Source organism: Lampris incognitus, chromosome 9 (genome assembly GCF_029633865.1).
Source record: "Lampris incognitus isolate fLamInc1 chromosome 9, fLamInc1.hap2, whole genome shotgun sequence".
NCBI lineage: Eukaryota > Metazoa > Chordata > Actinopteri > Lampriformes > Lampridae > Lampris > Lampris incognitus.
Genome location: NC_079219.1, coordinates 11,865,910 through 11,887,321, shown reverse-complemented (window position 1 = coordinate 11,887,321; position 21,412 = coordinate 11,865,910). Strand labels below are relative to the sequence as shown.

At 45.5% G+C, this 21,412-nt stretch overlaps 1 protein-coding gene across 1 annotated transcript in view; it reads left to right on the top strand.

Moving 5' to 3' along the window:
- Window positions 1–21,412, top strand: part of arhgef2 (rho/rac guanine nucleotide exchange factor (GEF) 2) — a 52,399-nt gene that overhangs the window by 16,911 nt on the left and 14,076 nt on the right. The window contains exons 3-13 of the mRNA XM_056286239.1: window positions 12,448–12,515; window positions 13,717–13,780; window positions 14,083–14,215; window positions 14,488–14,591; window positions 14,997–15,140; window positions 15,899–16,149; window positions 16,292–16,417; window positions 16,580–16,697; window positions 18,188–18,436; window positions 18,552–18,628; window positions 20,954–21,126. Of these exons, the coding sequence (XP_056142214.1) occupies window positions 12,448–12,515; window positions 13,717–13,780; window positions 14,083–14,215; window positions 14,488–14,591; window positions 14,997–15,140; window positions 15,899–16,149; window positions 16,292–16,417; window positions 16,580–16,697; window positions 18,188–18,436; window positions 18,552–18,628; window positions 20,954–21,126 (1,507 nt within the window). The remainder of the gene's footprint in view (window positions 1–12,447; window positions 12,516–13,716; window positions 13,781–14,082; window positions 14,216–14,487; window positions 14,592–14,996; window positions 15,141–15,898; window positions 16,150–16,291; window positions 16,418–16,579; window positions 16,698–18,187; window positions 18,437–18,551; window positions 18,629–20,953; window positions 21,127–21,412) is intronic.

The window sequence follows — 21,412 nt, the reverse complement described above, 5'->3', positions numbered from 1 at the left end:
AGGTAGAACCACCTAGGCATCTATCTATCTGTCTATCTGTCTGTCTGTCTGTCTGTCTGTCTGTCTCTCTGTCTGTCTGTCTGTCTGTCTGTCAGCTGCTGTGGTTGACTTCCAATAGCCCCCCCCCCTCCCTGCACGATGAACAAGGCGAACCCAGACAAAGAACTCAGTGTGTGGGCAGAACGGCTACCCTCCTCCCCTCCTCAGTATGGAGGAACAGCTGGGAGAAAGAGAGAGAAACAGAGACACTGGCAGAAAGAGAGAGAAGCAGAGAGAGAAATGGAAAAACAGAGAGAGAGAGAGAGAAAACGAGAAACACTAATACAGAGACATTGTCGTTCAGGTAAAGGGGAAGATCGTCAATCAATCAGTCAGTCAAGTTGCATTTTATATAGCGCTCCACGTAGTTGGGGGGGGGGTTCATTTTTGTTTAAAAATGTTACTTAAACCGTCTTGACAATATTTTTGTCATTCATGTCAATAAATTAATTTGGATTAAGGTAGAGACAGACATTGACAGGCCAAGGAATGAATGGATGAAAAGATCGATGAGTTAAGGGGAGATGTATGTGTAATGTTCAGTTCAAGACTGCCTGGGAGAGAGATATACACGAGAAAGAGGGAAAGCTGGAGAGGGGGATGAGACGGAGAAAAAAGAAGAGCAACAGAGTGATTACATATGAATTTATTTCCCTCATAACGAAACACTTCTCAGTGGAGGCGCTATAGAAATAAATCAGTTTATCAAACTCCCAACATGTCTCCACTGGCCATAGCTTCTGTAGCCTATAAATGCCCGTCAGTACACAACAAGACCCTCTCTCCATACTGATAGACACTGTCATGATGGAAACAGAGATAATATAAACTCTCCGTACTGACAGACACTGTCATGATGGAAACTACATAAGTGATATAAACTCTGTCAAAACCAATAGCTGTACTGTACCTTACTGGCCCGATATAAGCACAATAATATCATCTTACTTACTGCAGCCAATTCTCATAAATGCAACCCATGCTTAGAATGGGATTACTGGATTTAATTTAAGCAATAAATAAACTTGCTGCTAAGGAAATGGTAATTTCAAGAGTCTAGGGCAACCGATAAGAACCCTCCATCTTGCGGACCTGGATTTGCCACACAGAAAATGTTCTCACCTTTTCACGTCAGATGAGGAGAGACATGGTAACCCCCGCTGAGCCCTTCCTGGCCCAGGACAGGTAATAAAGGTTCAAAAACATATCGCTCTAAATGCAGGTACAAGAATTTACTCAAGCAGTGCCAAGCAATAAGAAGGAAAAAAAATAATGTAAGAAGTTTAAAGGGAATAATTTCTGCGAGAATATAAATCAGAAAGTAAAATAACAATCAGGATACATCAAATCTGGTGATGGAGTTTCACTCTGGAGACAAAATCCCTAAAGTTAAGAATCATCAAACTTAATGTAATTGCAAGTTGTATCTGTTGGGGAAAACAAGAAGCTTCCCTTATGTGGGGTAACATCTGAAGTGTCCCCCGAGTTCCCCTTTGCAGGCCTTTTTGTACACATGCCGTTTGTGTCGTAACCTCATCTGAGTACATGACACGGTCCCATACAACTATATCTAATGGCTAACAGCCACGCCTATTGTTGGCTAACATGAAATATGTTACACAACACAACCACACATCCCTACAAGGAAAACAACACAGTGATACATAAATTCAACTTTAATCAAGATTACAATCATCATATGATCATAATACAATTATTTCAGAAATTATTATTTCACTTATATTTTATAACAGGACTGCACAAGTGCATAAAAAGCCCGTTGTTTTATTTCCCTTCTGACTTCCCCTTTTGTATCTCACTTACTCTTCTCAGGAAGGGCACAGTCTAGTTACTAAATCTCAACTGTTACTGATTAACTTATATGACTTTTTAATCCTTCATCATTTTAATAAAGAGTAAACTCATAGTCTCTCAAGGACAGGCTCTTCTTCTATCAGCTGTTGGTCTTCTCATGACCTGGCGTGGCACCTGACACCTGACATCATGGCACCTGACGTGCCAGATGGTTTGCTACACAGAACCATCTGAGAAGTCGTCCCTGGAAGCTGTTTGGAAAAGGGCAGGCACTTCTGAAAAATACTTGACAGGTGATAGGATGAACCATCTGTCTTATCACCAGAGCAAGCTCTTACTGAAGCCAGTTGGGAGAAGAGGGAAGACATCTCCACTGAGAACAGCCTTCAGTGCCGTTCTTTGCTCTTCTTTCGGTGAAGAAATGCTCTCCGGTTCTGATGTAACTGATGCTGTAGCAGCATCCACGCTGACCTCTTCAGGAGCTGCCGTTGTTGTTTTTGAGCAAACAGTCACGTCTCGCTGTCGTCACACCTAAACCATGCCAGTAGTTCCTCACAGGGTGCTGATTGGTTCGGCCACTTGGAAGCCTGCCAAGATGGATTCGCACGTCATCTCATGATCCCACGAATCCATCTGCCCCGCAAGGTAACTCTAATGCCCTCCCCCACCACCACCACCACCACCACCAGTGTTTTAGCGCTTCTGCTAAATGTTCGCATGAAACAAGCTATTCCCAGAAGTCTGTGTCATTCCCAATTTCGTTGCTATCAGTTGCTCCAGGAACGGTCTTTCCTTTAAAGGTGACGATGACAGTTGTAGAGGGCGGTAGCACAGTCGATACCCCCATTCTGGGTCTTTTTGACAGTACTGCTACCTGAACACTCAAATCACATCTAACCGGTTGAAAATAATAGCGCAGACAGTCAGTCTTAAAAATTTGATTTGCAAAAAAAAACTTGATTGGCTTTACCATAGGCTCCTGTTGGCGTCAGGTTTGCGTCAGCATACTTGGCTCATGACAAGCTGCGGCTGAGCTGGTTTGATAACTTTACAGCACTGCCCCCACATTGTTTTATCTCGCTGTTGAGTTTGGAGATAATCCTGAATTTGTATAAAGTTATGCAACTCAAGAGTTTGACTAATGACTGACAGAATTAACTGGCGGACACAGATACAGACACAGATATGTCTGAACATGGACATCAAGTGGGTAAAACTTCAATCATCTGCACTTGTTTGTTTTAGCACATAAGTGCCAAGCAGTTGTATTGGGGAGGGGGAGAGAGAGAGAGAGAGACAGAGAGAGAGACAGAGGGAGAGAGAGAGAGACAGCCTGCCGACAGAGAAACGGTGATAAATGCAGACAGATTCAGACGTAGATAGAGACACAAGTTGAGATAGACACGAATAGAGAAACATGTGTGGGAACAGATACAGACATTGTGTATCTATACAGACAGAAACACAGGTATAGATAGACACAGTTGTGGACATAACGAGACGGGCAAGCTGAAGGGTGTTTCCTGTGATCATTAATTCATCAGTGGTAAAGTAATTGCGCCTGACGTGACCCATGCCCTCGGCTGTCGCCATTACTATTTAGTGCTGTGTGGTTAGGAGACACATCTATCTGCGAACTGCTGACTCTCGGAAATGAGTTTGTTGGCGTTCACTGATGTGGGAAAGGACCGTCGTGGTGAACGAGGGAAGAAGAAGGTGTCTGTCTTGACGTATGAAGCCATGACGTCAGTTCCTGCTGACGTCAGCTTGGTGTCAGCGTGCTGGGCTCACGACAGGCTGCAGATGAGCCGTCTGATGGTTGGCAGCACTGCTCACATGTTGTCAAGGCTCGGCCTTTTCGGTTTTTACCGATTTTCTCCGAAAAATACCCGCATTTTCTTTTTTTAAAAGGAGCAGATCGGTTTAAACGGATTGTCACCCGGATCTACGCATTATTTTTTGTCAACCGATTTCACCCGGTTTTTGATATTCAAAATAAAGACCCAATAAATTCCCGGGGTTTTTTTTTTTTTTGAAGAATAAAAACTGAAAACGCCGAGCCTTGCATATTGTTTATCCCCTCTGCAGAGTTTGAAGATAATACTGAACAAAATCAACTGACTGACGAAATGAATAGCTGAAAAAATTATTAACTGACAACCTTGTTAAGCAACCAGCTTGAGAAAATAGAGAATGGCGCGCCCAGAAAAGCTGTGATGCCATATTCTCTCTCTCTCTCTCTCTCTCTCTCTCTCTCTCTCTCTCTCTCTCTCTCTCTCTCTCTCTCTCTCTCTCTCTCTCTCTCTCTCACACACACACACACAAGTGATTCTTCTTCATTTTGTTTGGGCCATCATAAATTGTGTGTCTGTGTGTGTGCGTGCATGCGTGCGTGCATATGTGTGTGTCTGTTCCCTGAAGCCATACTTAGATCTGGAGGTAGTACATCTGTTCAGTGGGCTGAGTGGACAGAGGGGTGGGGGTGAAGCAGACAATCTGTTACGATCTCACACATACGCACACCCCACAAGCCCGTCTCAGTATCTCTAAGAATTTACACCATGTTAACGCAACAAAGACACTTTGTGTGTGTGTATGTGTGTGTGTGTGCATGCGTGTGTGCGTGCATGCGTGCGAAAGAGAAATATAAGTGTAAGATATGAGGTCATGACTGCCCTATATTCTGATTGGTCATCAGGGACCCTGAGAACTGGAACAAGGAGCACCACGTGTGTAAGATCTGCGGTGTGTGTGTGTGTGTGTGTGTGTGTGTGTGTGTGTGTGTGTGTGTGTGTGTCTGTCCATGTGTATACAAGATGTGAAATTTGTTCGTTTTTAAAGAGCATCTAAATCCTATAAAACTCACGAGTTTGCCCCCGTCTAAAGGTTAAAACCCATCTCTGTGTACTGGGCCAGTCTAGGGACCAAACCACTGGTATCCTAGCTGGATAAGCACAGCTGCACGTGATAAAATTAATAATGAGGTCATTTGATATAGGTGTTCTAATTATAATGAGGAAACTTAGCGAAGGTTGTCAGTGTTTGCTCATTAGCACACCGACATCAAACAGACCCATCATCAATGTGTGGTTTATTCTGCTATGCTTACGTCACTTGACTTATCAAATACTCACTGAAGTGTTATAGGGTTAAGTTGCTCTGTAACCTTAATCTCGCCTCTGACCACTAGTTTTAAATTTGGTGACAGTGAGCAAAGGGAGAGAATCTGCATTGTAATGACATTGTTATGAGCATAATGCCGGCAGCAACGACAGCTCATATGATTGGCTGCTGGAGCCCCGCTGGCCACTGATTGGCTCTTTGCGTCCCTAAACAGCTAACAGTGAGCAACTGTGTAGTATGTGTTTGATATAAAGGCTGTTTCACGTGTCTCTTGAAAAAGTCTAAACTGGTTTGTTACGGTACATTGGTTCAGGTTGTTCTACGCTGTCCAAGAAACAAGACATCTGATGGTTGAAGTCCACCCTGAAATTAGGACATAACAAGACAATGGCAAAGCATGGTGGGTTCACAGGTGGATGTTTAAGGTACTTCCAAGCCAGCTGCAGATGAGAGAGTGCATGATTTGTTGTCGTGAGACGTTGGCTCACGTGAAGCAAGACATGGGGGGGGGGGGGATTCTCTCATAAAAAATTCAAATATCTTGCTGTGAACCCACAATGTGCGTGGCATCATGTTAAAATTTCTTTATTTTGGTTCAGTATATTGAAACTACTCCCTCCCCCCTTTTTTCTCCCCAATTGTATCCGGCCAGTTACCACGCTCTTCTGAGTCGTCCCGGTCGCTGCACCACCCCTTCTGCCGATCCGGGGAGGGCTGCAGACTATCACATGCCTCCTCCGATACATGTGGAGTCGCCAGCCGCTTCTTTTCACCTGACAGTGAGGAGTTCACCAGGGGGACGTAGTACGTGGGAGGATCACGCTGTTCCCCCCAGTCCCCCCCCCCCAACAGGCGCCCCGACCAACCAGAGGAGGTGCTAGTACAGCGACCAGGACACATAACCCACATCCGGCTTCCCACCCGCAGACAAGGCCAACTGTGTCTGTAGGGACGCCTGACCAAGCCGGAGGTAACACGGGGATTTGAACCAGTGATCCCCATGTTGGTAGGCAACGGAATAGACCGCTACACTACCCAGACGCCCTATTGAAACTACTTTTTTACTTAAAATGGTCTACAACACGGTTTGATCAAAAGCCACGTGGGACTCCAAATGTTGGAGATTTTGGATTAGCTTGGTGTTCATCAGAACATGTCATCCAGGTCCTGGTCCAGACTCCAGTCACCTCTCTGGTAGACTACTGTAGTACACTTCCCTCTGGTCTCCCAGCCCGTGTAATCCAACTGCTGTAAATAATCCAGAATGATGCTGTGTGTTTGGTTTTCAACCTCTGTTTTCGTGTGTGTGTGTGTGTGTGTGTGTGTGTGTGTGATGAGGTGTCATATTGTTAGTCCAGACAGATTACGGTGGATTAAAAAGACTGGGTTTTTTTTTGTTGTAATCTGAAAACAATAGATTAGCAGGAGGCCTCCTGTCACATGACTTCACCCAGTTTATGTTATTTAGACTGTCAGCTAAAATAGGGGATTAATACTTTGTCTGTCATGTAGAATGAGATATAAATACTTTGTCTACCGTGTAGAATAGAATATAGATACTTTGGCTATCAGGTAGAATAGAGTATAAACATTAGAATAGAGAATATAAGAATATAGTATAAATAGAGTATGAAAAGAATGGAGTATGAGTTGAATAGAGTATAAATACAATGTGTGTGATGTAGAATAAAGTAGGAATACTTTCTGAAGTAGAATAGATGTCCTATTGTTGTTGATAGAAGTCCTCCAGGCTGTTCTGGTCTTCACAGGGATTTCCAGCTCTTGGTGAAAACAGCTGAGAACATCTGATTGTGTCTGTAAACTTGCTGTCCGTGCTTTTAAACAAAAGGTCTTTACAACAGACGTGTTTTGCTGTAGGCTGTGCAGATGATCACATTTCGTTTCTAAATAATGTCATCCTGTTAGCTCTCATCTGGTCATAGCAGTATAAGTAGTGATGAAGAGTTGTGAAGTTGTGGTTTCTCTGCAGTTGATGCAATGCAAAAGCAATGTCCTCTGTAAACGTCTGTAAATCTGATTTAGCTGAAGATAATGCTCTTCTTAAACTGGGGTCACAAGGGGCTGCTGCCATATGCTGAGTTTCAAGATCTTTAGGTGCTGCTGATAACGTTTTTCTTCCCCAAAACTTTTCTTTTTTGCCTGTTTAATGACTGAGTATCCAGGCTGAACATGTCGTTTTGAATGGTTCTGGCACTGTCTATATGGAGGCAACTGCACCTTAAAGGATAATTCCGCTTTTTTTGTATTTTTTTTTTTAACCTGGGTCTTATTTTTGTTGTTATTATTATTATTATTATTATTAGGGCCCTGTGATGGACTGGCAATCTGTCCAGGGTGTCTCCCTGCCTGCCGCCCAATGACTGCTGGGATAGGCTCCAGCATCCCCGCGACCCCGATTGGGATAAGCGGCTCGGATAATGGATGGATGGATGACACGATGCATATCTGTTATGATATCATTTCACTCATAAGCTCCATTTTTGAGATTCTGGACATGGACCACCGCTGGACACAGCTGTACAACGGCGTCTAATGGGGGCATCAGAGCATTAAACGGGCTTTCACAGACAGCGGGCCACGCAAACTCCTCCCTCGCACCCTGGAGTCCATTTGTTTCAAGGGCAGCTTTTCGCTGCACTGGGCAGAATGCAGCACGAGGCGAGCCCGGCGCCTGGAGTTCAACCAATTTTGTCCGTGAGAATGTTGAGAAAGAACTACCTAACACAGTAACTAACTCTGAATATCACATGGGATGCAGGCAGGCGCCACGCCAATAAATTGTCCCGCTTTATCCAATTAAAAGCATGTATCCATTGTGCAGAATCCAGCTGTGTTAGTCTGTTCTTGTTATTGGACGAGAGATGATATTTTTCTACCATGAGTTGGTCACATAGTGCTGGCGTGCCTCTTGCCCATTGTCAGAGTCAAGTTGACCTCAGTTCAACTGCGAATGGTAATGGTCAATAGTCAGGAGAAAACACCTTAAACAGTATCCTAATGACAACAAAAAGCCTTCTGACTAAATTGTGACAAAAATATCTTTGACTAAAACTAGATTAGAATTAAAATGTAAAAATTAAAACTAAGGCAAAATAAATAACTAAAACAAGACTAAAACTAATTAGATTTCAAGGTTAAAACTAAACTGAAAATTCCTGCCAAAATTAACGCTGGCACATCCAGTAAGAAGGGGGTCTCCAGTAGACCGTCTCAAGGAACCTGGAGGAAAAGTTTGTATTGGTGGTGTCACGATGTAATGAATTATACAACACAAGTTCAACATTATATCGAGACATCAGGAAGAAAGTCTTCGTTTGTAAAGAACTCCAGCGCAGTGGACACACCAGGTGTGTTTAAATGCAGGGGAGAATAGTGGTATATAAACAATGGCTGTTGTATGTTCACAATTGATATTAGCAACCATAATAATGTACTTGGTTTTTATAATCAGGACATTTTTTTTTTGGGTCATCAAAAATAAGATTTTGTTTATGTGAAGAGGCGGCACGGTGGCGCAGTGGTTAGCGCGGTCGCCTCACAGCAAGAAGGTCCTGGGTTTGAGCCCCGGGGTAGTCCGACCTTGGGGGTCGTCCCGGGCCGTCCTCTGTGTGGAGTTTGCATGTTCCCCCCATGTCTGCGTGGGTTTCCTCCGGGTGCCGCGGTTTCCTCCCACAGTCCAAAGACATGTAGGTCAGGTGAATCGGCTGTACTAAAATTGTCCCTAGGTATGAATGTGTGGGAAGGGGCGGGGGGGCCTGTGTGGTGGCCTGTCCAGGGTGTCTCCCCGCCTGCCGCCTAATGACTGCTGTGATAGGCTCCAGCATCCCCGCAACCCTGAGAGCAGGATAAGCGGTTCGGATAATGGAAGGTTTATGTGAAGAATTACCGAGTAATGACGCATCGTATAAACAACATTTAGATGGCTAGCAGCTACCTCATAGGGAGTCAATTATTTTGGTATCTTGGCAGATGTCCACTGCATTGATCTAATCAGCAAGATCAGCGCACACTACATCCTGTCTGAAGAGGCCTTCGGCCTCAGACCTGTTCTTAGAACGACAACAACAACAACAACATAGTGCTTCAGTTAGACTGTGTACATGATTTGCTGTTATCCATGACTTCTCTGTGCTGGCCTGGTAGTTCATCAATGGTTTCTACTACCTACAGGAAGTATAGGCTGCTCTTTCCTGCAAGTTGAACCAGGAAGTAGCTCAGCAGTGCAGTTCACCACTGATAACACCGGACATTACGGGTAATATAGTTCAACTGCTCGTTTTCCTTGTCACTTCCAATACCGGTTTTAGATCATTTGGTTGGATTGGACTTGTGGAAAATGTCTGACACTTGTGTTCAGTTGCCCTCTAGTTGTAGCTTCATTTTAAACTGCATCCTGTGGTGGTTGAGCATCCAGTATCTCCACAATACAGCTGATCAACGCTTTGATAACACACAATAAGTCTGTTTGGGAGTAGACTTGCAGGGTTTAGAATAAAAAGTTCACTCGGGGGATTCAGCAGTCCCCGGACACGCACCCATGAGAGCTCTGAAACTAGATGAGAGGGATCTGTAAAGGAAGAGGGTGACTGGACTGGTCTTCCTCTGGACCAGATACCATATCCCACCTTACCAACTACTGCAAACGTCACTAGTAGTGGACCAAGAGGTGTTAAAAAGGCTGCTCTTGCCATGTTTGGGGCATACATATTTACAAGAGTAGGAGAAGGAAAACTGATATAAAACCTCCGCTGCCTTGTGGGTATACTCGTCTACGGGACAGGCTCCGGGAAGAAACCCTGAGGAAAAATCTGCATCCTTCTCCGTTGCCAGTCGTCTGGCTTAGTCTTGCCACTGGTAGTGGGTGGTCTCGGGCGAGAGAGTGGGGTTGATGATGCGCAACTCTTCCTCGCTTTAATCGTCGCACAAGTCATCAGTCATCCATCACAGGATGACTAGATGGTCCTCGTGGCTGCGACGGACAAATGACATTTACAAGTGTACATTTTACAAGGTGCCAGACACAATCAAGTATCGAACTCCCGTGTTTACAGTTAAATCATGAAGTTGAAATTAAATTATTTTAGCAGTCAAAATGCACACTCCTTCAGCTGCACCAAAAACTGTTTCGTGTGTGTGTGTGTGTCTGTGTGTGTGTGTGTGTGTGTGGAAAAAAAACCCAGATCCTCTACCAGCCACCACCCAACACAAATAACCCTGCTCCACCCCCAACTATCTATGTTGACAAAACCAGACTGGAAAATGTGGACCACTATACATACCTTGGAAGCCTCCTATCATCCAAAGCTAATATTGATGAGGAAATACACCACCGCCTCAGCTGTGCCTGTGGGGTTTACTCAAGACTGAGGAAAAGGGTCTTTGAAAACCGTGACCTCCAGGCCAGAACGAAAATTCTGGTCTACAAAGCGGTAGTGTTGCCCACCCTACTGTATGGATCAGAATCCTGGATCACATACAGCAGGCACCTGAAGGCACTAGAGGCACATCATCAGAGGTGCCTCCGAAAGATCCTCAAGATCACCTGGGAAGATAGACGCACCAACACCAGCGTCCTGGAGGAGGCTAACATTCCCGCTATCACTGCCACCATTGCCCAACACCAGCTCAGATGGACCGGCCATGTCAGCCATATGCCTGACTCTCGCCTTCCAAAACAAGTCCTATACTCAGCTTCTCACAGGACAAGGTGCCCCGGGTGGTCAAAAGAAAAGGTATACGGATAACATCAAAACGAACATCAAAAAATGCCACATAGAGCCTAAGACCTGGGAAGACACAGCAACCAACAGGGCGACCTGGAGAAAACTTGTCCGGGAAGGAGCTGTACTTTATAATAATGATCTCCGATGTGCTGCAGAAGACAAGCGCAGACTCAGAAAGGAGGGAGTTTCCACCAAAAAGGCCCAAACCAATCCCACGACTACCACCGCCCACCCCTGCCCACACTGCACCAAAATATGCAGCTCCAGGATTGGCCTCTTCGCCCACCTGAAGACCCACAAGGACCAAGAAGGAGGACAGTCATACTCGACCCCGAGTGACTGCTGATGTGTGTGTGTGTGTGTGTGTGTGTGTGTGTGCTGAGACTATATCTTTAGCTTACAACCATAGTAATTAACCTGCAGACATGTGACTTTTCTCTCTCTCTCTCTCTCTCTCTCTCTCTCTCTCTCTCTCTCTCTCTCTCTCTCTCTCTCTCTCTCTCTCTCTCTCTCTCTGTTTCTCCTCCCATTATCCTTCCATCCTACTTCCCATAAACCGCCTCTTTCTGTTCCTAATGCTGCCAGTACACGCAGATATAGACCTCATTTATTTCCTATAGACTGTTACTACTACTACTACTTTCGGCTGCTCCCGTTAGGGGGCGCCACAGCGGATCATCCGTCTCCATCTCTTCCTGTCCTCTGCATCTTCCTCTGTCACACCAGTCACCTGCATGTCCTCCCTCACCACATCCATAAACCTCCTCTTTGGCCTTCCTCTTTTCCTGTTCCCTGGCAGCTCCATATTCAGCATCCTTCTCCCATATACCCAGTATCTCTCCTCCACACATGTCCAAGCCATCTCAATCTTGCCTTTCATGCTTTGTCTCCAAACCGTCCAACCCGAGCTGTCCCTCTAATATACTCGTTCCTAATCCTGTCCTTCTTTGTCACTCCTAATGAAAATCTTAGCATCTTCAGCTCTGCCACCTCCAGCTCCACCTCCTGTCTTTTCATCAGTGCAACTGTCTCCAAACCATATAACATAGCTGGTCTCACAACCATCTTGTAAACCTTCCCTTTAACTCTTGCTGGTACCCTTCTGTCTCAAATCACTCCTGACTCTCTTCTCCACCCACTCCACCCTGCCTGCACTCTCTTCTTCACCTCTCTTCTGCACTCCCCGTTACTTTGGACAGTTGACCCCAAGTATTTAAAGTCATACGCCTTCATCACTTGTACTCCTTGCATCCTCACCATTCCACTGTCCTCTGTCTTATTCACACATGTATTCCATCTTGCTCCTACTGACTTTCATTCCTCTTCTCTCCAGTGCATACCTCCACCTCTCCAGGCTCTCCTCCACCTGCTCCCTACTCTTGCTACAGATCACAATGTCATCCATGAACATCATAGTCCATGGAGACTCCTGCCTATAGATTATATGAAAGCTTTAATATTTAGAGGAGGACCAAAGAAATGTTGGCCTGCTGTTATGTGTGTTAGCTTCTGTTTAACTGACCCAGCCACCGGCTGTTCACATTGTAGATTCAACATCTGTATTATGAAATATGTATCCGGTAATGGACCTGGAACAATCAGACAAATGAGACAGACATGTAGACGGATGTATGGATAGAGTGACTGTGTGTGTATCTTTGCTGGATGCTAAATGTAAACGTATGAATTGTGCGTAAATTTGATGGGTTTTCTGTCTGTTTTGCAGCCTGCAACGTCACCATCCACAACCGCTGCCGAGATTCTCTGGCTAGCTGTGCCAAGATGAAACAGAGGGTAAGATGTTGATGACCTCTGACCTCTCACCCTAAGCTCAATCTAACCACAATAAGTATTTTCATTTGGTTTTTGCAACATTCTGACATTTGAGCGTACTGTGGCTGCTGAGCGGAAGGAAGCCGGCTCACTTCACTTACAATGATAATGATAAAAAAGCAGTAAAGGGGGCGCTCCGGTGGCTCACCTGGTAGAGCATGTACCGCATGAGGCTGAGTCCTTACCGCAGCAGCCTGGGTTCGAATCCTGCCCATCCCCCTTGCTGCATGTCATCCTCTCTCTCTCTCTACTATCACCATCCAGTAAAGGTGGAGAATGCCAAAAAAAAAAAAAAAAGCAATATAGACAAGGCAATAAGGGGTCAAAGTAAACACCAGAAACACACACGTCAAGTCAAAAACAGTAACGTGAATTACAGTAGCAGAAGAACAGTAACCAGAAAGGTGGTTGTTTGAAAAGTCCAGAGACCTTCTTCCCTGCCCTTGAGCAACTTTGGGTATGACTCCCTTTGTGTTTTAACTGTCTGTCTCTCTGATAGCTGTTGGTATCTATTGCCCCTTTTCCACTACATGGTACCGGCTCAGCTCCGCTCACTTCTGCGTCGTTTTCCATTACAGTAACAGTACCCCCTCAGTGTAGCTGGGTTTTCCACTCTCCCATTTTTTTCCAATTTCAAAAATGTACTTTTAAGATAACTCTGCTTCGACCGCTTCGGTATTTAAAAATGCCGGGCGATGTCCCATGCGCGCACTGATGACGCGGTGACGCATTTCTCTGACCAATCAGAGGTCTGCATTGATTTTGGTACCCGCTCCAGTTTTTTTTGGAACCTCAACAAAGGTGGCACCAGAAAAGTGGTAGCAGTTACCAAAATGCCGGTACATTCCAGTAATGGAAAAATGAAAAAAGGGTGCGTCGAGTTGAGCCAGTACCATGTAGTGGAAAAGGGGCATATGTGTTGACCATTGGTGTCTTTGCTGGCTGTTTCTCTGCTGGCTGTCTTACTGTGCTGTCTGTCTGTCTTACTGTGCTGTCTTTCTGTCTTGATGTGCCGTATGTCTCTCTCTGCTGTATGTCTCTCTTTGCTGTATGTCTCTCTTTGCTGACTGTCTCCCTGTGCTGTCTTTCTGTGCTGAATGTCTCTCTCTCTGTGCTGTCTGTCTCTCTTTGCTGACTGTCTCTCTCTCTCTGGTATAAACAGCAGCAGAAGTTGGCCATGGTCAGGAACAGCTCTGCTCTACAGAATGTGGCGCTAAGGACCAAAAGTGAGTTTGTCCATCTCGTTTTTCTCATTGTCTTTCTCTTTTTCTGTCTCTGTCTCTGTCTTGCTCTATCTCTCTCTCTCATTTCTCTTTGTCTCCTGTCGTTTTTCTGTTCATCTGTCTGTCTCACCCCATTTCCTGTCTTGCTCTCTCTTTCTAAAAGTCTTGTCTCCCTCGCTCCTGTCCATTTCTCTCCATTTCTTTTGTTTGCCGTCTAACTCTATTTCAGTCTCGCCATAGGGTCATGGTATTGCTGCCCCCTGGTGGCTGTATTTATGAGTTTTCTCTTCCCCTCTTCTCCTCAGCTCCTCTGTTGAAGGAGCGTCCCAGCTCGGCCATCTATCCGTCCGACAGCCTGCGTCAGTCTTTTCTTGGGGGGAGACGGGTTCGCTCCGGCCTCTCGCTCGCCAAGAGTGTCTCTACCAATAACATAGCGGGGTAAGATTACTACAGAAGCCCTATTGGTTGGCCCAGCAGTCTCCCAGCCAGTAGATGATGATGGAGGTGCTGACTGGGACTCTCTACAACCCAAACCAAGATCCCCATCATTTAATATCGGTCTGTCTCTATGTCCCATCTTTCTCCCTGTTTCTCTACCCGCCTGTTGGTGTGTGTGTGTCTCTAACTATGTCTGCCTGTCTCACTGTCTACCTTTCTGTCTGCCTGTCTCTGTCTGACTCTCTCCGTGTCTCATCTGTCTGTCTATGAAGAGCCGATGACTCTCCTGTTGGGTTGAGGAGGATTTTGTCTCAGTCCAGTGACTCGCTCAACTTCAGAGCCAGAGCAATGTCCATGGAGTCCCTTACTGATGAAGGTAGTATAAATACACACACTGCACCCTCATACAGTACTAGTTCACACTGCGCACATCCAATATACACACAAAATACACATTATAGAGACACACACACACACACACACACATACTATACTTACACTACTGACACCACACACACGCACATTTGCACACAAAAAACCCAGTTGAAACAGAATAATCAGTGTTGCTCTACAGAATATTGTCATATTAATTACAATTATTCTTTCTTTGTCTCACTTTCTTTCTCTTTTTCTTTTCTGTTTCTTCATCTATTTTATCTCCTAACTTTTCTTTGTCTTTTTAATTTCTGCTGGCTTTTCATTTTTTATCTGTAATTTTCTGCCTTTTTTTAAATCCCCCCTGCCCTTATCATGTCTTACTTCCTGTCCTGCTTTCCACCAGGGGAGCTGTACTACTCGTCACTGTTGGAGGAACTGGCCAGCGAGGGGAAGTGTGTGGAGGCAGACAGCTGGAGTATGGCGGTGGAGCCCAGCTACTTACAGAGTCACCGCAAAGAGACCATGAAACGCCAGGACGTCATCTATGGTTAGACACTCTGTACACACACACATACACACACACACACACACACACACACAGAGTCGTGTTTCACTATCCTTGTGTGGACCCCTCATTGACTACATTGATTTCCTAGCCCTTAACCCTAATCTTAACCACGCAAACTACATGCCTAACCCTTACCCTTACCCTAACCTTAACCTAACCCCAATGCTAACCGTAACCCTAAAACCAACTCCTAACCTTAAAATAGACCCTTTCCTTTGTGCGGACCTCTGAAATGTCCGCGCAAGGTACATGCTGTCAGGTTTTGCTATCCTTGTGTGGACCAAATGTCCACACAAGGATAGCAAAACATGTACACACGCACTCACACAGCACATATACAGAGGTGCCAGATGCTACATTTTTGCCTGTAGTGTCCAAGGAATTTGACATGTTACTCTTTTTCAAATCAATTCAACTAGTGTTTTCTCTCTCTCACTTTCTCAATCTCTCTCTCACTCTCTCTCTCGCCCTCTCTCTCGCCCTCACTCTCTCTCTCTCTCACTCTCTCTCTCGCTGTCTCAATTCAATTCAATATTTGCTTTATTGGCATGACATACGTTTTTGTACATATTGCCAAAGTATGTAAAACAACAGCACAACACAACAATGATTATAATAACAGCAACAACAACAGTGATTATGATATCAAACAACAATAGCCATAATAGTTTATGGTTCCGTGGCCTCGCCGGCAAGAACATGGCACCAACTCACTCGCTCTCTCTCTCACCCCCCAGAGCTCATCCAGACTGAGTTCCATCATGTGCGGACCTTGCGGATCATGGAGGGAGTGTTTCGTCGTGGGATGCTGGAAGAGGTGATGCTAGAGCCAGGTGTGGTTCACGCTGTCTTCCCCTGCCTGGATCAACTGCAGGGGCTACACAGCCGCTTCCTGTCCCTGCTGTTGGCCAGGAGGAACCAGGGTCTGGCCCCTGGGAGCCAAACCAACTTCAGCATCAACCAGCTGGGAGACCTGCTTCTCCAACAGGTACACGCATGCACACACACACACACACATCATATACACACTGTCTCTGTGTAGAAAAATGAATATTGTTTTGGTGCCAATTCAAAACTTTGCTGTGTGTGTGTGTGTGTGTGTGTTTGTGTGTGTGTGTGTGTGTATGTAGTTTTCAGGGCAGTGTGCAGAGGATATGAGGAAAGCCTACTCTGAATTCTGCAGTCGTCATCCCAAAGCTGTCAAACTTTACAAAGAGCTGTTGGCCAAAGACAAGAGATTTCAGCTCTTCATCAGGGTGAGAAGCCGGCGGCGCTATATGACACATTAAGGTGGTGTGTGAACTGAACTGAGAGAGACAAGTTTGTGGGAGTGTGTTTCAGTGTGGGATACGCCTGGTCTTTACTTGAAGCCGATATCTGATATGTGTTTCTCCATCTCTACATCCCGTAATAATCAGAGGGTGAGCCGTGGTCCTTTGCTGCGTCGTCATGGTATCCAGGAGTGCATTTTGCTGGTGACCCAGCGGATCACCAAGTACCCGGTTCTGATCCAGCGGATTCTGGACAACACTAAGAGTAACAACCCTGATAATAAACCTGACTGCCATGACCTTCACAATAACCTTGACAATGATCTCCACAGTGACTTCTACAATAACCTCCACAATGACTTTCAAAGTGACCTCTACACTGACCTCTACAATGACTTCTACATTAATATCTGAAATGACGTGCACAGTGACCTTTACAATGATCAGTACTGTGATCTCTACATGACCTACTCAATGATCTCTACAATGACCTTCACAACTAGAGGAGTGCACTCAAGAGTATAGATCTCCACCAGCCGTACATATCTCCCCTCCTCCGGTGTCCGAACTTGGCAACAAACCACCTCTTTTTTCGCCTACCGGGAGAAGGGAAATACACACACACACAGAGACAGGATGTTGTGTTGCTTTGAAGCCCCTTGAGGCAAATTTGCAATATATGATATTGGGCTATACAAATAAAATTGGCTATATACCATTGTAAGGCTTTTGTGCAATGCCCAAAATCAATTGAATGGAAAATATGGGAAAGAAAAGTTGTTAATATGCAATGCTCAGGCTAAAAAATCTACCTGATAAAAACGTTTTGCCTGTCAGTCTGTTGATGTGCAGCCTCCAAGGCGAACCCCCTGCACAAATGCGGCTGATTCTCATGTGAAATGACAGAGATCAGGTTATCATAATTTTAAAGTCTTTACAAAAAGACATGAAATGTATTTAACCGTCCCAGTTTCCATGATATAAAATATAAAGGCGAACGGCTGCTGATTGACTTTCATTCATTCTAAAGCAATAAAACAACTATGAGAGAAGACTTCAAATGTGTTTAGCAATCACGGTTTTCATGATATACAGTGAATCAAGGCGAATGGCTGCTGTGCTGATTGACTTTCATTCATAAAACAACGGGAAGAAAACAAAGCTCAGCTATGGGAAATGTATGATTGTAGCTACTGAGATGATTTCCAGGTGTGACTGTGATTAATCCTACTCTTGAAATTATATTTTTATAGCTGAGTTTTAACATTGGCGGCTATGGCACTTCCATGTGGCGGCGAGGCGAATTATTTTTTGTTCGTCCCAACCTGGCTATTGAGGATGCACAAGCAAGTGTATTCTTAGTAATGGTCCATAGATCCATAGGTCCACCCATAGATGTGAGTCGCACATGCACATGATTTACTTAGATCAGGCAGCCACTGAGAGTAGCGTAGGTTGAGCAAACTAGAAAGTAAATGTAGAGAGGAAGCGGCAATAGCGAGAACAAATGTTTTTCAGAGGTTTTGAATCACCGCAACCACAAGAGGTTCTTCATCATACATTTATAACCGTGCACAAACAAAATTTAGGCTGATGGGTCTGGTAGTTTGTGAGTTTAGCTCCAGGCTACCGCCTGGCGGAGATAGTAAGCTCTACAATGACATTTACAATGATCTTTATAATGAAATCCACAACAACCTTCACAATGACTACCACAACGATTTGAAGGTGACCTTCAGTGCATCTTTCTCACAGGCAATGAAGGGGAGGAGCACGATTTAAGTTCGGCGCTGGTTCTCCTGAAGGAGCTGATCAGTTCTGTGGACCAGGAGGTCTTGGAGCTGGAGCGAACGCAAAGACTGCAGGAGATCCGAGCCAGAATGGACCCGCGGGCCCAGGCAGAGGTCCGGGGAGGAGGCGTGTTCAAAGGAGGAGAGCTGCTCCGCAGGAGGCTCCTGCATGAGGGGAACTTCCTCTGTAAAACTCAGAGCTCCCGGATGAAAGGTAAGGTTTAGGACTGATAGATGAGAAGCTAAGAACCACAATGTTCAATAAACCTAACTGTGTGTGTGTGTGTGTGTGTGCGTGTGCGTGTGCGTGTGTGCACGTGCATTTCCAGATGTTCAGGTCCTGCTGATGTCAGACATCTTGGTTTTCCTCCAGGAAAAAGACCAGAAATTCATCTTCCCCTCGCTGGTTAGTTCTCCGTTTGCTTATCTCATCCTCCTTCTCATCTAGTCTCTACTCTTCCTTAACGGAAGGTCCTGCCCTCTTTATCTCCTCCTTTTCATGTCCTCCTAAACTCCTCTTCCTCTCTTGTGCTCTTAATATGGCAACAATCAAGTCAGGTGAATGTCTTCATAAACACAAGACTAGGTCAAAACCTAGTTTATGGCTTGACCACATATGGTCAGTGTTTGGAAGTTGTGGCCAGTTTGGTAGAGAGATAGTCAGTGGTAGTGTCTATAATGTGAATTCCTGGATATTAAATGTTCATCTGCAATTTCCTGTGGTGGTCCCAGTAATATTTGTTTTTAAAGTGTACTGTGCTTATTAGAAAGTAGTGTTTTTAATTGAGACACCCGTTGAGAGCTGGAGACGGGACGGGATTTGATGGAGGCGGCCGCCTCGTAATTCTCTATGCAGGAAAAACCCTGTAATTTAATTGTAATTATACCTATTCTAATTATCTGTTAATCCCCCCTCCTCTTTAATCTGTTCTAAGACTCACTCTGTATTGACAGGCGAACTAACAAAGAATGGATTGCGGCCGCTGATAGCACCTTGAATTGCGCATCACTTACAACCTCTATCTGCCCCGCCTCAAGGTGCGATTCACAAAAGATATTGTGCTCATGATATTACAGCGAAAACACACCCATAAAGTTTTGAAGCCGAGTGCGGTTTGCCCTTGCTTTGCATCTGGTTGCAGTTATCCATGTAGCTAAGTATAAATGGTGGCTTTCTGCCAAGAGCCCAGCAGGAAGCTTCAGTGTCATCCTCGATGTGTACACAGCGGCATGGTAGCACAGTGGTTCGCTCTGTCGCCTCACAGCAAGAAGGTCCTGGGTTTGAACCCGGGGGTTGTCCAACCTTGGGGGTCGTCCCAGGTCATTCTCTGTGTGGAGTTTGCATGTTCTCCCCGTGTCTGTGGGGGGTTTTCTCCGGGTGCTCCGGTTTCCCCCACCATCAGACATGCATGTTAGGGTTAGTACAGTCCGTGCCCTTGACCGAGGCATGGCAAGACGAAGTGGAGTTGGTCCCCAGGCGATGTACAGCGGCTGCCCACTACTCCTAGCCACGCAGCTAGGATGTGTTAAATGCAGGGTATAATTTCCCTACGGGGATCAATAAAGTATCGCAGAATCAAAAAGGTTTGTGCAGGTTAAGCGGCCGCGAAAGCCACCCAATCCTTTCTGTGAATTCGCCAGTGAGTGATTTGTCAAAGTGATTGTTATTTGAGTGCTTTAACTGTGCGCTGTCCCTCACGCCTCTTGGCGCTCGGCCGACCAATCGTGTAACTTAAGTGACATTGCTGGTCACCTGATCCAGCAGCCCAATTGTGTCAAACATGATCAGTCAGTCAGTCAGTTTCTCAGTCAGTCAGCAACATGCATGCTTGTAGGGCTGGCCCACTGGTCCAATCCAGCCAGTAAAGAGTCTAGTATTTCCTTTTCTTGTTTTTTTTATTGGATTTTCTTCCCCCTTTTTTCTCCCCAATTGTATCCAGCCAATTACCCCACTCTTCTGAGCCATCCCGGTCACTGCTCCACCCCCTCTGCCGATCCGGGGAGGGCTGCAGACTACCACATGCCTCCTCCGATACACGTGGTGTTGCCAGCTGCTTCTTTTCACCTGACAGTGAGGAGTTTCACCAGGGGGACAGAGCGCGTGGGAGGATCACGCTATTCCCCCCAGTTCCCCCTCCCCCCAAACAGGCGCCCCGACTGACCAGAGGAGGCGCTAGTGCAGTGATCAGGACACATATCCACATCCAGCTTCCCACCCGCAGACACAGCCAATTGTGTCTGTTGGGACAACCGACCAAGCTGGAGGTAACATGGGGATTCGATCCGGCGATCCCTGTGTTGGTAGCCAATGGAATAGACCGCCATGTTACCCAGAGGAAAACGAAGGAAAACAAAAAGGAGAATCTGACAAACAGTGAGGAGACCAACAGGTTGGATGTGAGTTCTTGGTCCTGAATTCCCATCACAATTACGACCAACAGCCAGGAGCCTCCGGCCACCTCACCTCCTCTAATCTTTCCTCCTCTTCTATGACTCCTCTCCACGTCATTCTGCACTCCTTCACCTCCTGTTTGTTCTTCTGCCTGCCTGTCTATACCTTTATCTGCCTGCCTGTGTGTCTTGACAGTCTCCCGGTTTCTCTTTCAGTGTTGTCTATTCTTCTGTCTGTCAGACGTCTTTCATGTAGACTGTCTGCCTGTCTGTCCTACTGTCTGTGTCACTAAACGTTTCTGTCTCACTGTCTGTTTAACTGACTGTCTGTCTTTTTCAGGAAAAGCCCGCTGTGGTGTCCCTGAGTAACCTGATCGTGAGGGAAGTAGCCAATCAGGAACGAGGGATGTTTCTCATCAGTGACTCCAGCCCTCCAGAGATGTTCGAACTCTATGCCGCCTCCAAGGAAGACAGGAAGAACTGGATGACACGCATCCAGCAAACTGTTCTCAGGTCAGCAGACAGACATATGTATATAGTCACAGTTACTCATTTAATAGATTAATTTATCCACACCCACTGATAAGAGTCAACAGCTAGCACATATATCCAAGTGCTACCATCTGACATCATAGCCCACTGCGTAGCAGTCATATGACAGTAGTATTACATGAAGTAGTAGCAGTACATCGGCAACATAGTTATCATTCATAGGTACTATATGAAGTAGAAGTACTAGTAGTTCATTTGCTACATAGCAATCATGTCATAGTAGTACGATATGAAATAGTAGTAGGAG